General features: G+C 40.2%; 1 protein-coding gene across 1 annotated transcript in view; it reads left to right on the forward strand.

Moving 5' to 3' along the window:
* Positions 1-14,015, forward strand: part of gudu (Armadillo repeat-containing protein gudu) — a 164,472-nt gene that overhangs the window by 84,731 nt on the left and 65,726 nt on the right. The window contains exon 7 of the mRNA XM_068227778.1: positions 10,929-11,153. Within this exon, the coding sequence (XP_068083879.1) occupies positions 10,929-11,153 (225 nt within the window). The remainder of the gene's footprint in view (positions 1-10,928; positions 11,154-14,015) is intronic.

Genomic DNA, 14,015 nt, shown 5'->3' on the forward strand with positions numbered 1-14,015 from the left:
TGCCAATTAGAACTCCTCTACAGGAGAAACACAGAACTTGGAACTAGATCTACTTAAAGATTCCTCAGAACATGTCAACTACTTAATTTTGTGATTGTGAAGTTTCCAGTACTGTATAAAATTCTACGCATTTTGTTTACCATTTATCAGAAGTTTGGACTTTCTGCAACAGATGTCACTACAAAAACTACGATCATGCACCCTGGTGCGAAGTGAAGGAACCCTTTTTGAAGAAATTTTGTATTCTTAAGTTTGTTCTTTACTAAGTTATGTTCGTTCATTTGTGGGTTGGCAATATTGATCTTTTCTTTCCGCCAGGTTTGAATTCAGCCAATCCCTAATTTCTATAATTAATTTTCGGCCTATCACAGGCTTCTTCTTCAATTTGGTGTGTAACTTTAAGCTAGCCAATAAAATTGAGAAGGTGTGGCTTATTCATGAAAGGTCTTGAACTTTCCCCAAGGGTTTATAAACTGCGAATTTTCACGGCTCTCGGCCATTTGATCAACATCTAACTGAGTGTTTGTGCGTGTGTGAAGCAGGAGGCGGGTGGTGCCTTTTTCATCAGGCAGCAGTTCTTCAGCAAGGTAATGGCCATTTAACATCTTTATTTCTTGCTAGCTCAGCAGTTTAACCCGCGGGAAAGGTCCGAAACTTTTACCATGTAACCTACTTTTCTAAAAATGTAATTTTCTGCCGGCTTATGTAAAAACTTCATAAAATCTGTAACCGTAATTCGGGGATAGAGAGTGATGCACTCTCGAGCTCCCCTTCATATTGGTTTGAGGTGACTACGTTTTGTAACTGGTTTTCTTCCTTTCTGTAATGTCTTAAATTATTCTTATACGAGTCACCTCCATAGGTTGGGAATAGCCCCTGTTTCATCGGCCTAGTGCCTTTTAGGTTTTATGAATGCATATTTAGGAGTGCAAGTACACGCCTCCATTCAACTTGGTGTTTCGGGCCATTTACTTAACCTGTTCTTTTTCTGCTAAGGCCCAGTAGGTTGGGTACGAGATACCCCCATTTCATTTGTGTAAGTAGTGCCTTGATGGCAAGTAATTGTAGTCTGATATTGCCTTGAATAGGCTTGAAAAACTGAGAGCGTGTCAGCTCTTTTCAAGTGTTGTAAAGGTGCCTCTAGGAGGCCTGATATTGTAATTGCTGGAGCAAGGGCTGCATGTATTAGGGGATTTCTGCCCTTAAGTAAAGTTATCTTTGTAAATTTGAGCGTGTAGCTCAGGAAATGTAAGCGAGGGGCTTGAAGCCCAGGACTTGTAGAATTCACTACCTTTTATTTTACTTGACTCATTTCTAACTTGCCTATGGGACCTGTTATATTGTTATTCATTGATTTTTGAAATTCTAAAAAGGAAAAGAAAATATAACCTTTAAATTCCATTCTTGACTTTGTAGTTAGACTCGTTCACCTCGGCACCTTCTTTTACCTCTGCGTCCACGGGTAATCCCGTAACACAAAATATGCCCAAAAATATGGAAAATATGCACACGAAAAAATCGAGAAATATATACTTAAAATTGTGTGATTTTACTTTAAGAGTTGATTCGCCTGCATTATTTTCCCAAAGATTATCATTTATTCCGTGGAATGTTGCTGCATACTGAAGTCTTACAAAGGCTGGCTGAAAATATATTAACAGAGGACTTATGTTTGACCTGAATAATAATAATAATAAGAAGAAGAAGTTCTGCACTCTCTTCCTTCTCCTCATTTGCCGTAATAGGTGAAGTCGTTCCTGAATGTTGTTCAAGCTAAAATTTAATTTAACATTTCATTTCCCTTGAATAAACTTGGCAGTTTGTTAAGAAGGAAGTCATTCTTTTCAGTGTTGATTCGGTTAATATAACTTTTAAGTTCTTCAGTCTGTCAAAACATGAAAAATAACACTTAGAACACTACAACATACTGTATACAAACTTGACAGTAGGTACATGATGACAGCAGCCACTATCAGCCGACACCCGCTGATATCAGAAAAATCTCCTGCTGCTCTTTTCTTTTTATATTTTCAGCAAATGAACACTTTACTGAGAAGCAGAGTACTAGAGAAAAAGTAACCATTAACTGAAGACAATCCTCACAAGACTGACCCTCTTACATGGAAATAAAACAATGGCGTATGACTTATGGAAAGGCCTGGTGCACGTCTTTTTCTAGTAGAAGGCCTATTAGGCGACCTGCTTGTCATTGATAATAGGGCCCTTCCCAAGATGATTCTAATGCTGAGGAAATCACGAACATCCTGCCCCCAATACAGACGAACCCGGCCGGGAATCGAACCCGCAACCCCCTGGACCAAAGGCCAGCGCTCGAACTATTTAGACATGGAGCAGGACTGAGTTGGGAAAGGAATGCAGGAAAGTGCTACCTCTTTCCTTTCACAAACACTGTCTGCTTGTATTGTAAATTTATAAGTGGTAAAAGGGAAATGCCAGAACTCAGAGTTGAAAAGAGTGTATTTTTCTTGCTGGCAAGCGATGTCCAAAACCAAGAAAAACAGATTTTGTTCAGGGATATGCTGAAATATGTTATGTTCAGAATGCAGAATAACAACAACAAAAAACTCGAAATATGCATTTGCATATATATAATTAATAAAACCTAACTCGTATAACTTCAACTAGCAGTAAACAAAAGTCAGTGACCAGAGAGTGGAAAGGAAGAAATCTGTACAGTGATCATTATATATTACGTTGCTCGTTTACTTAATTTATACACAAACCTATTTTTTCTTCAATTTGTTTTACGTCACAGCGTCATAGATAGGTTTTACGGCGACAATGCTAGGAGTGGGAAGGAGGCAAACATGGTCTTAATTAAGGTATAACCCCAGCATTTGCCGAGTATGAAAATGAGAAACAACAGAAAACCATCTTCAGGGCTGCCAACAGTAGGGTTCGAACCCACTATCTCCCGAGTGCAAGCTGATAGCTATATGACCCAAACCGCGCAGCCACTTGGTTGGTGAACTGATCAAGTTGACTACACGAGTTATGCTTACATTACCTCCCTGATCTGGAAAAGTAATTTCAATGAATATTCTTGTTTCAAGAGCACTGAACTCAGCGAAACTTGTAGTGATACTTCGTTTTACGGGGGTGAGATGTAAGGAGGGAGCTACCCCGGTTCCGGTAATACTGCCAACTGAATGGAAATAAAATGTAAATTGAATCGATAGTTCGATCGATCGATATGAATTTTCTAAACCTTTATTATCTTAAGCAAACAGTCACACACACACACACACACACACATTATATAACATTTCTCGATGCGAATCTTGTTCCTAGCATGAATTTTCAGAAATATCACTTTCACTATCGCCACTGCTATCTGTAGTACTATTAATTACAATCTCGTCCATGGCTATTTCCATGACACTGTCGTGTCTCCAACATCCCTATTCCAGTTATTTCATGTTTCTGCAATACCTGTACCCCTCCCAATCTGCGGCAGATAGTGAATGGAATGCCTCGATGGTCTGTCGTCGTAAGTTAGCTGCCGACATGTCTCCCGTAATATTTTCCTCGCTCATGTTCAATCCTAACCTATATTTTGGCTTTGCTGTGTAAACAACAGTACGTAAAGTGTTGCAATTTTACGCCAGATGTCTCACGGCGATGCATAATCGATTCATAGTTGTCAAAGGTTGCCAATACCAATCTCGAAGATGACCGAAGTCTACCGATTCAGCACTAGGGAACCGAAGTATCACTGAAAGTTTCGCGGATAGATATCGTTCACTTGTCAAATTTCAGTGCAGGTTTATACTGACACGTGAAAGTGGGATCACTGTGACATTTTGGCAGTACGTTGCTTATGTATTTAATTTACCGGTCTTTTCAATGGCACGTTATCTCCAGGAAGGCCTGGTGCAGGTCTTTCAAGTTGATGCCGTATAGGCGACCTGCGGATCTCTGAGGATGGGGGCCTATCTAAGAGAAAATCTAACGCTAAGCCCCGAGCTAGAGAAAGTAACTAATGAAAGTTAAAATACCCGTCCTATCCGGGAATCAAACCCGAGAATCGAACCTTGGACCAATGGCCAGTATGCTAACCATTTAGCATGGAACTGGACATGCGCTTAAATTAACACCCATGAAGTGCTGCATTTAGGAATGTTATGAGCTGTGAGTTGCTGTCCCCCTGTGGGTGGGGGCGGTAGAATAACACCCACGGTATCTCCTGCCTGTCGTAAGAGGCGACTAAAAGGGGCCCCAGGGGCTCTGAACTTTGGAGCGTGGGTTGGCGGCCACGGGGCCCTCAGCTGAGTCCTGGTATTGCTTCCACTTACTTGTGCCAGGCTCCTCACTTTCACCTATCCTATCCGACCTCCCTTGGTCAACTCTTGTTCTTTTCCGACCCCGACGTTATTAGGTTTGCGAGGGCTAGGGAGTCTTTCATTTTCACGCCCTTCGTGGCCCTTGTCTTTCTTTGACCGATATCCTCATTTTTCGACGTGTTGGATCACTTCCACTTTTCCCTCTGATTAGTGTTATATAGAGGATGGTTGCCTAGTTGTACTTCCTCTTAAAACAATAATCACCACCACCACCTGTGAGTTGCTGAGCTTCAAAGTTCATGATTTGTATTATTGCTAGTGGTTTAATGTCGCACTAACACACTAAAAGTTTTTGGTGATGAAAGGATGGGAAAGGGCTAGAATTGTGAAGGAAGCGGCCGGGGCTGGGTGTGAAAATGTGAAACCATGGAAAACCACCTTCAGGGCTGCAAATGATGGGATTCGAACTCACCATCTCCCGAATGCAATGAAATGTTCTTTGTAACGCCTACCACATAGGCAACCCTCCAGCCATGCCTATTGCATATAATGCATATTTTCATTTAATTACACATATTAGTGCTGCAGAAGATAAAATGATGATCAGTAATGAAGCAGATATGTGGAAGCTAACATTAAATGAAAAGTCACAAGTAGAATTAAAAAGTAAAACTGCTCACTATGCTGATTATAGCCCGCCTGGTGGCCATGATCGTTAAGGCATGGTGGTTAGCTGGTCGAAAGAATGTTCACCATCAGAATGTTGGCCGGCAGGGCAGGAGAGGTGGCAGTGATCCCTGTGTGCCAAAAGGCTGGATTCAGTTCCAAACCTCTCTGCAGTGCTCATGTGCAGTGAGGGCATATAAGGTTGTTGATGGTGATTCATTCGTCGCAAACCCCTAGGACCGGGTTTCAACCTCTCCCTTCCTACTATAATATTGTTACGTGCTAGCCCTGTGGTAACCCCTTTCGATATTTCCTGGAAGGGGCTAGTGTGTCACACGACCGGGAAGCTCCCAGCTGACCTTTCCATGTATTGTTCTCTTTGGCTGGTTTCCCCGTAAGTCTCTGGGAGAGGCAATAAGAATGTTCCGTCTCTGGCCCGGTTTCCCCGTGAGTCTCTGGGAGAGGCAATAAGAATGTTCCGTCTCTAGTCCCATCGCGAATATTCCGGTACACTTCAACCAAGCTATAAAAAGGAGGCTAGCCGTGGACAGTCCATCAGTGTTACAGTCAGTGTGGGACTCCTTGGTGGAGTCAGCACTGGACTCGGTGTGTTGGGGTTTGGTGGCTGGGCTGAGGGCAACAGTGGTGCTGGCTGTAGCTAGTGTCCCATCGGAGTCTGAACGAGGAGTTGTTGCATCGGAGTGTTGAATGGGTAGCTGGACTGAAGACTGTTTTTGGCTGCCGTCAGGGTATTGTTTGGTACGAGACAAAGTAGAGTGTGTGTGCGTGTGCGTGCACGCGCGCGCATTTATTAGGTCATCCTGAAATAAATTAGAGCAATTAAACAGATGGTGTTTTATTCATAACAATATGTCACGTCACTTCATTTCATCTCATTAACTCCTCTGATGAGGCTGACATCAGGCAGGTCATCATAAAAAAGAGCTATAAAGATTCGTCTCCCTTTATGGCTGACCCCCTATAGAAATGGGACAAGGGATGGACATACAACTAATTGTGCTCATTATCTGTATTTTATAACTATGGATGATGATATAAAATAGATCCTAAAAAAATGTTCAATAAACATAGGACATACAAAATATATAAACAATTGTCATAATACATCAAAGATAGTCTGATATACTGTATTTGATATGTTTAACATGGTCTTTATTCACCCATAATTTCCCCTCATTGTAAAGCCATGAAAGAACAGAATGGGAAAAACAAATATGAAGTTCACACTGGGAACAACTTACGCACAGACTTTCTTCTATTATCTCCTCACTACATCTTGAATGTGTTGAGCAAATATAAGGGAGATTGGGAGAACATGACTGATTCTAAGATAGAACCTTTTCATCATGAAAACTCTCATATAGATTCATTGTAGATCTTTTATTTCATACCTTGCATATCCTTCCAAATGTATTTCAAAAATGTACGCTAGTGAAGAAAATGCTAAACAAAGAAAAGCTAACAATATTGCAATGTTTTCAGTAGTATATCTGTAACATGTATATCCACATTACCATATGTTTGAACTGGGCAGGAATAGAGCACAAGGAGCATTTTGTTCAATAGTTCTTCCAGTCCTTCTTTCAGAACCTTCTGTACACAGGAAATCATAAGTGAGGTTGATATTTTGCCACTCCTAGAGCATGTGCAGTCAATACATGGCGACATTTTTCTTAATTTGCTTTGGATGAACTTCCCAAATTGTACACCAGTTTCCTGAAAACAGATGTAAAGTTTACTCCCAGGATTACACTCATGGGTATCAGAACTTGAATCATATAGGACTGGATTACAGAAGCAAGAAACTGAACTACAACTTCTGTAGGTTTCTCTCCGTATTCCATCAGTGGTCTATTACCAGTTACCAGTCACTCATCGTGACTTTGGTCTTTATTTGCACATGATCCTTCTTTCATGATAGGAATTACACAAGAAGCCTTTTCATAAGTTGTTTTTAAAATTTTTCACTGTAGCAGTTATTTTCTTATGGACTTTCACATCCACGATATAGTTCATAATTTCATATGGAATTGCTTTTCTATAGCAGTTGTTCAAACATTTGGATGCCAAGAGAGGAAGGAACTATAACTCATGTCTTCTTTATTTCTATCAGGAGATTGTTCTACTAATGCCTCTTGTATCTCTCTCTCTCTCTCTCTCTCTCTCTCTCTCTCTCTCTCTCTCTCTCTCACACACACACACACACACACACAATTTTTATTGTTCAATGTACAGCTGTCACACTATAAAACAACATTATCTTCACATACGCAGTCACCAGGACATTTACTTTCTGGCTAGTCTTTCATGGAACAAAGTAGGCTTGTCATTAGATTTGAAAATTATTATTTATTTTGTCTTTCATATTCATTATGACTGCATATATATTGATCATATTTACACACTTATCCTATTTTCTGCACACAAAACACGATGTTAACCCACATATCACAACTAATCTGATTTCACTAGTTGAACTAGGCTAAACGACGGCAAATTAAAGCAAATTCTTGGTGTTCTGACAAGTTCCGCTTTGCATCCTCAGTATAAAATTATAGTTAGCAGTAATAGAAACCGTCTTTCTTTCTTCAGCTTATGCCAGTTGTTTTTGGGGTTGCTACTGTAAAACCACTCTGGCTCATTTTGGGTTTTGGCTGGTGCATTAAGGTTGGATACTTTCCTGATGCCACATGATCATTCAGGTGAAGATTTTGTTCTAGAATTCAGAATGCACCTTCTGGGTGCAAAGCTACCAGCTAAGGTGCTGCACTAATCATGTGGCCTTCCCCCCGCCCCCTTTGTGTTATTAACAAAACAGGTATTTTCAGTGTTCCATCTATAAGTCTGAGTAGTAATCATAGTCCTCATCAGATGGCTGACTGGTTAATCTCATCATCATCATGAATTTCTTCCAGCGAGCCAGGTAGGGTATTTAAGAATGATGTGTCTCCATTTATTACAGTCCTGGTATGCTTCTATTCTCTCCCTAGGGCAACCCATGTTTCTCCTCTCTTCTCTAGGTCTTCTCTTATCTGCTCAAACCACCCTTTTCTAGGGCATCCAATTGGTCTTCGTCCCAGAACCATCTTTCCAAGATACTTTCTTGGTGTTTGAGTCTCCTGCATCTGCTTAACGTGTCCTAGCCACTTCAGCCTTGCAACACTCAGCCTTTCTTCCATGGTCAGGTTTACCTGCAGGTCTCTTCATATCTGACCATTCCTAATTTTGTCCTTCCTTGTTTTCTGTACAGCTGATCTAAGGAACTTCATTTCAACAGCTTGCAGTTGACTTACTTATCTTTTATGTATGACGCAACTGTCCAGACTATACGTCATGATGGGCAGGAGATAAGTCTTAAACAGGGTCTGTTTAGCCCTCTGAGGAACTCCCTTGTCCCATACTATGTTCTGCTCTTGATGGAAGAAGTTGGATCCTTTTTGCACCCTGTTCAACACTTCATTCTTGGCACTTCTGTCATTTGACATTGTACTCCCTAGATATTTAAAGCTATTCACAAATTCAATCTTCTATCCCTCGAGGGTGAGGTTACAAGGTGTATTTGTCCTACTAACTTTCATTAACACTATTTTGCTCTTGCTTACAGTTAACCTAGCCCTGTGGTGTAGGGGTAGCATGCCTGCATCTTACCCAGAGACCCCAGGTTCGATTCCCGGCCAGGTCAGGGATTTTTACCTGGACCTGAGGGCTAGTTCGAGGTCCACTCAGCCTACATGATTAGAATTGAGGAGCTATCTGATGGTGAGATAGCGGCCCCGGTCTAGAAAGCCAAGAATAACGGCAGAGAGGATTCATCGTGCTGACCATACGACACCTCGTAATCTGCAGGCCTTCGGGCTGAGCAGCGGTCGCTTGGTAGGCCAAGGCCCTTCAAGGGCCGTAGTGTCATGGGATTTGGTTTGGTTTTATTACAGTTAACTTATATTCTTTAAACTTGGTGTTCCAAAGATCCAGTCTCCTCTGAACATCTCTCTCAGTTTCTCCCCAAATGGCAACATCATCAGCAAAAACAAATGCACTAAGACCTTCCTTATCTATTTCTTTGAGTTCCTTTGTAATAGTATCCATGAGTGAAATGAAGAGCAATGGGGAAAGAGAACTCCCTTGTTGGACACCTCTTCTTGTTTTAAACCACTGAGAGCCGGACTGAGTGGCTCAGACGGTTAAGGCGCTGGCCTTCTAACCCCAACTTGGCAGGTTCGATCCTGGCTCAGTCCGGTGGTATTTGAAGGTGCTCAAATACGACAGCCTCGTGTCGGTAGATTTACTGGCACGTAAAAGAACTCCTGCGGGACTAAATTCCGGCACCTCGGCATCTCCGAAGACCGTAAAAGTAGTCAGTGGGACATAAAACAAATAGCATTTTTATTATTATTATTATTAAACCACTGAGATCGTACATTTCCTACTTTCACAACCATCATCCAACATTTGAACTTTTTTAAATTAGACATTCTCATATTTTTCCTCTATCTTCCTGGTTAATCTATGTTCATTTTTTAGAGGCTAGAATTAAAGTCATCAGATAAATTATGGCGGTGGTGATTATTTTGCAAGGAAGTACAACTAGGCAATCATCCTCTTTTAACACCAATCAAAAGGGAAAAAGAAAAAGGTCCAACACTTTGAAGAATAATGATATTGACAAGAGAAAGGAAAGAGCCACAAAGGGTGTGAAATTTGAAGACTCCCTAGGCCTCACAAACCTAATAGAGTCAGGGTCAGGAAAGAACAGGAGTTGATCAAGGGTGGTCAGATAAGTCGCCAACCCACACTCCCAATTTGAGAGCCCCTGGTTACAACAGGCAAGGGATACCATGAGTGTAATCTACCATTCCCAACAACAGGGTGTCATTAGATAAACAAATATGTACATTAATATCCTTCCAATAGTGAGGATATCTGTTGGAAAGGAAATAGCTATGAAAGGCAGAAAAGTACAAGTGAGAACTAACAATAATGTTACTAGTATTACATCTCATTAACTACTTTTACTCTTTTTGGAGATGCCAAGGTGCAAGAAGATTTTTCTTACAGGAGTTCTTTTACATGTCAGAAAATCTACTGACACAATCTTGGGGTATAAATACCAATGGACTGAGCCAGGATCAAACACACCAAATTGGCTCATTAAGTCAGTGTTCTACCATCTGAGCCATTAAGCCTGGCTGAAACGAGAAATTTAATTGTAACAATTGTAACAGAACTCAGTCCAACTCGGCTGAACGGTCAGCGTACTGGCCTTCGGTTCAGAGGGTCCTGGGTTCGATTCCCTGCAGGGTCGGGGATTTCAATCACTTCTGATTAATTCTTCTGGCCCAGGAACTGGGTGTATATGTCTTTCCCAACACTCTCCTCATCATATTCAGACAACATACCACACTACCAACCACCACAGAAACACTCAATAGTGCTTACATCCCTCCATGTCAGGAAGGGCATCCGGATGTAAAACAGAGCCAAATCCCCACATGCGAGGCAGTTCACACCTGCGACCACACAGGTGTGGGAAAACATGGTAGGAAAAGAAGAAGAATAATGGGATCAGAACTCATTTTAATGCTTGGACTACTTTCTGTTTCAGTTTTTATTTTTCCTTCTTTTTAATCTAAATGCTTCAGATTTTTTAGGGTTTGAGTAAACTTCCATTTTACCTTTCAATTATCTAATGTAATACATACCTTGATGCTATCAATCTTGATGAATCAGAATCTTTTGTTCATTATGGTATTAATAATAATAATGACAATAAATTTACAATGGAGTATATGATCTTGGTATTGGGTCATACCATAATCAAAAGATGCTGATATGAGTGACCTAATAGGCTATAAATGAGATTAAACAAAAATTGTGGTATACCTTCCTGATCTCTCTGTTATCTTTGTTATTCTAAAGTATTCTGATGTTCCTGTCTAGTGTGCTGAGGATGACCTGACTAGAGATCTGGTAAGACAACATGGCGGACTAGATCCACTAGTCAAACTAGCCAAGGATACTAGCATCCATGAAAACAAACCTCTGTTAGCAGCTGTCACTGGTGCAATCTGGAAGTGTGCTATGAACCACAGTAATATATATCGACTGAATGAACTCAATACTGTTGAGGTTTTGGTAGGACTGCTGCAGAATGAGAGTGAGGAGGTAAGACAAAAGAAAGTACAGTAGTACTTCCTGTAGTGGTACTAGTTCAGAGGAGACCAACAACAAAAAAATGTGCCCAGTAAATAGTAAATCAACAGTTTACCCAAATAAGTACAATATATACAGTAACTTGTTTTCTGTCATGTAAAAGAACCACTGAAATATTTTACACCTTGTTTTCATTTAAATGTCCTGAAGGGATACATTTTCTTGACATCAATAGAACAAATTATATTGATTTTGTATTCAAAACTACACTTGAAAATGGAGTAGTTAGTTCATAAATCTATTCACAGATTCCCTAATATTAGTAGGCTACAAATCCTACAACTTTTAACAATCACAGTGTATAACTAACATTCCTCCTCCTCCTCCTCCTCCTGTTTATCCTCAAGAATTTACAGAACATCCTTCCTTCTTTAACTTGGACTTCCAGTCTCTCTTCTCTTTTGATCTTTCACCTCCAGCTGATAATTCTTGGTCACGCCTTGGTGATGCCTAGGTGACCACATTACATTCAAATACGCCGTTGAGTTTCAAACCACATGTTGTAAAGGAAATACAATTTCAGACTTCTCTTATTTCAACATTCACGTACATTGACAATGAAATGTGCTAAACTCCAATTTCTGTTGCTGAAAATTGTCATTGTTGTTGCTCAGTAACATCTTGGACTCCAGTTCATGAGCTAACCCTATTTGATAATTCAATAGAGTCCTAGATGTCAATTCTTTTGAGATAAGCAACAAGGCAGTCACTGCCTTGGTGACTTTTCCTTGTATGTTTTTAATTTCTCTTGTATATTTGTTCATGGATTTCCTTCACAGAATTTTAAAACCAGTATTGGCTGTTATTGCATTAGATGTGAATGTTATTTAAGATAGTTTGGTGCCCTTTTTGCTAGGTCATCTACATCCTTGTTTCCAGAACTCCAGTGAATGACATGAGTATAATGTATTTATTAGTTTATGAAGTAAATTTTACATAATAGGAAAACTTTTTAGAATTTTGTTTGTAGCGATATAGTGTGGATTACCACTATAGAGTGAGTTAATATGGTTATTTGCTAGCCCATTGTAGTAGGGATAATGTACTTGCCTCTTACTCAGAGGGACTGGGTTCAATTCCTAGCCAGAGTGATTATTTAAATTTTGATCTAAGGGTTGGAACATGGCTTACTTTGCCTGATATGCTGTCTGATATGAGAGGTAGCAGACCTAGTCACAAAAGCCAAGCAATATGGCTGAAAATTTTGTCATGCTGAACTTTTGACGCTCCAATATCTGCAGGTCATTTGGCTAGGTGGCAGTCATTAAGGCAGGCCAAGGTCCTTAATAGGATGTAGGATCATACAAAAAGGCATCTGAGACGACTCCCATTTTAAAATCAAATTTTGTCTTTTTTTTTCTTTTGCTTTACGTCGCACCGACACAGATAGGTCTTATGGCGATAATGCGATAGGAAAGGGCTAGGAATGGGAAGGAAGCGGCCGTGGCCTTAATTAATTTGCCTGGTGTGAAAATGGGAAACAACGGAAAACCGTCTTCGGGGCTGCCGACAGTGGGGTTCGAACCCACTATCCCCCGGATGCAAGCTCACAACGGCGCACCCCTAACCGCACGGCCAACTTGTCTGGTATGTCTTATTATAACCCACTTACAAATGCTTATTGCCTTTGGTGGTGAGATGTAGTGTTTACCGTGCACTATGTCTTCTGGTATGGGCTAGAACAAATTTGTTACTTTCATTAACCTGTCTCAGTCTCAACCTTGGCTTTGACTGTATGAAAATGACGGAGGTATGAGCGATGCTAGTAATACAACCAATCCCTGTTATGATAGGTGTGAAAATGTTGCTAATGGAGTTGGTTGGTGCATGCATTTCAGTGGGCTTGGCAGACTGATACATAATAGCAACTTCTGGCTCAGTGAGGAAAGCAACAGAGAACTACCTCACTCCTTGTTTCCCTTGTACATCACTCCATTCACGCCTAGGCTGTCTATGGCAGGTGATGGCAGAGCTATTGACGATCCAACCAGCCTTTGGGCTGAGCACTCAAAAGAAGTGCTTAAAGAGAAATGAATAGATTCTTGCTCCTGAATAAATATTCTCATCTTGTGTAGCATCAGTACATACTCCCTGCTGCTAGTCGATGGATACAATTCTCCTATCGTTGACAAAACAAGATATTTGAGAGCAGTTGGAGACCAATTCTTGTCATAAATGACAAAAGATTATAATTGATTTGTGGGTATTAAATTGGATTAATTGATACAAGTATATAAATTGACAGAGACGATGACGATGATGATGATGATAATGAATTTGGATTAATAAGTATGGCATATGATGTGAAAAGGAGTAATGCTTGATCTCTGTGTGCATTTAGTGTATTGCCATTTCCTTTTAACCTAAGTGTCCAAATTAGTCCTTGAAGGCTAACGAACCTTGATTTAAATTTCTTTCTCTGTGGATAGGTTGTAGGGGGTTATCTAACCAAGGCAATAAAGGTATGGAAGGAAATGATATGATTCCTCATCAAGAAGCCAAAAAGTTTTGTAATGTAACTCCCACTGCTGAAGAGACATGTACCCCTGTTGTTCAGTCAGTTCCAACCTCACAGCAATTACTAAGTACAGTTCTGAATGTTGATCCAATCAGTTCATCCTATATTTATCTCTGATCTACTCCTAGTTCAGGTATAAATTAATTATGACTCATTTGTTAAACATTCCATGACAACACGCAGTAAATTATGTTCGTTCATAGCAGAATGAGTAGAATTTTGTAAATAATATAAATTTATTAAGGATGAGCTGTGTGTTTAATATAAAAATTGTTGGTGTAAATTGTATAATATTG

Source organism: Anabrus simplex, chromosome 5, assembly GCF_040414725.1.
Source record: "Anabrus simplex isolate iqAnaSimp1 chromosome 5, ASM4041472v1, whole genome shotgun sequence".
In the NCBI taxonomy this organism is placed as follows: domain Eukaryota; kingdom Metazoa; phylum Arthropoda; class Insecta; order Orthoptera; family Tettigoniidae; genus Anabrus; species Anabrus simplex.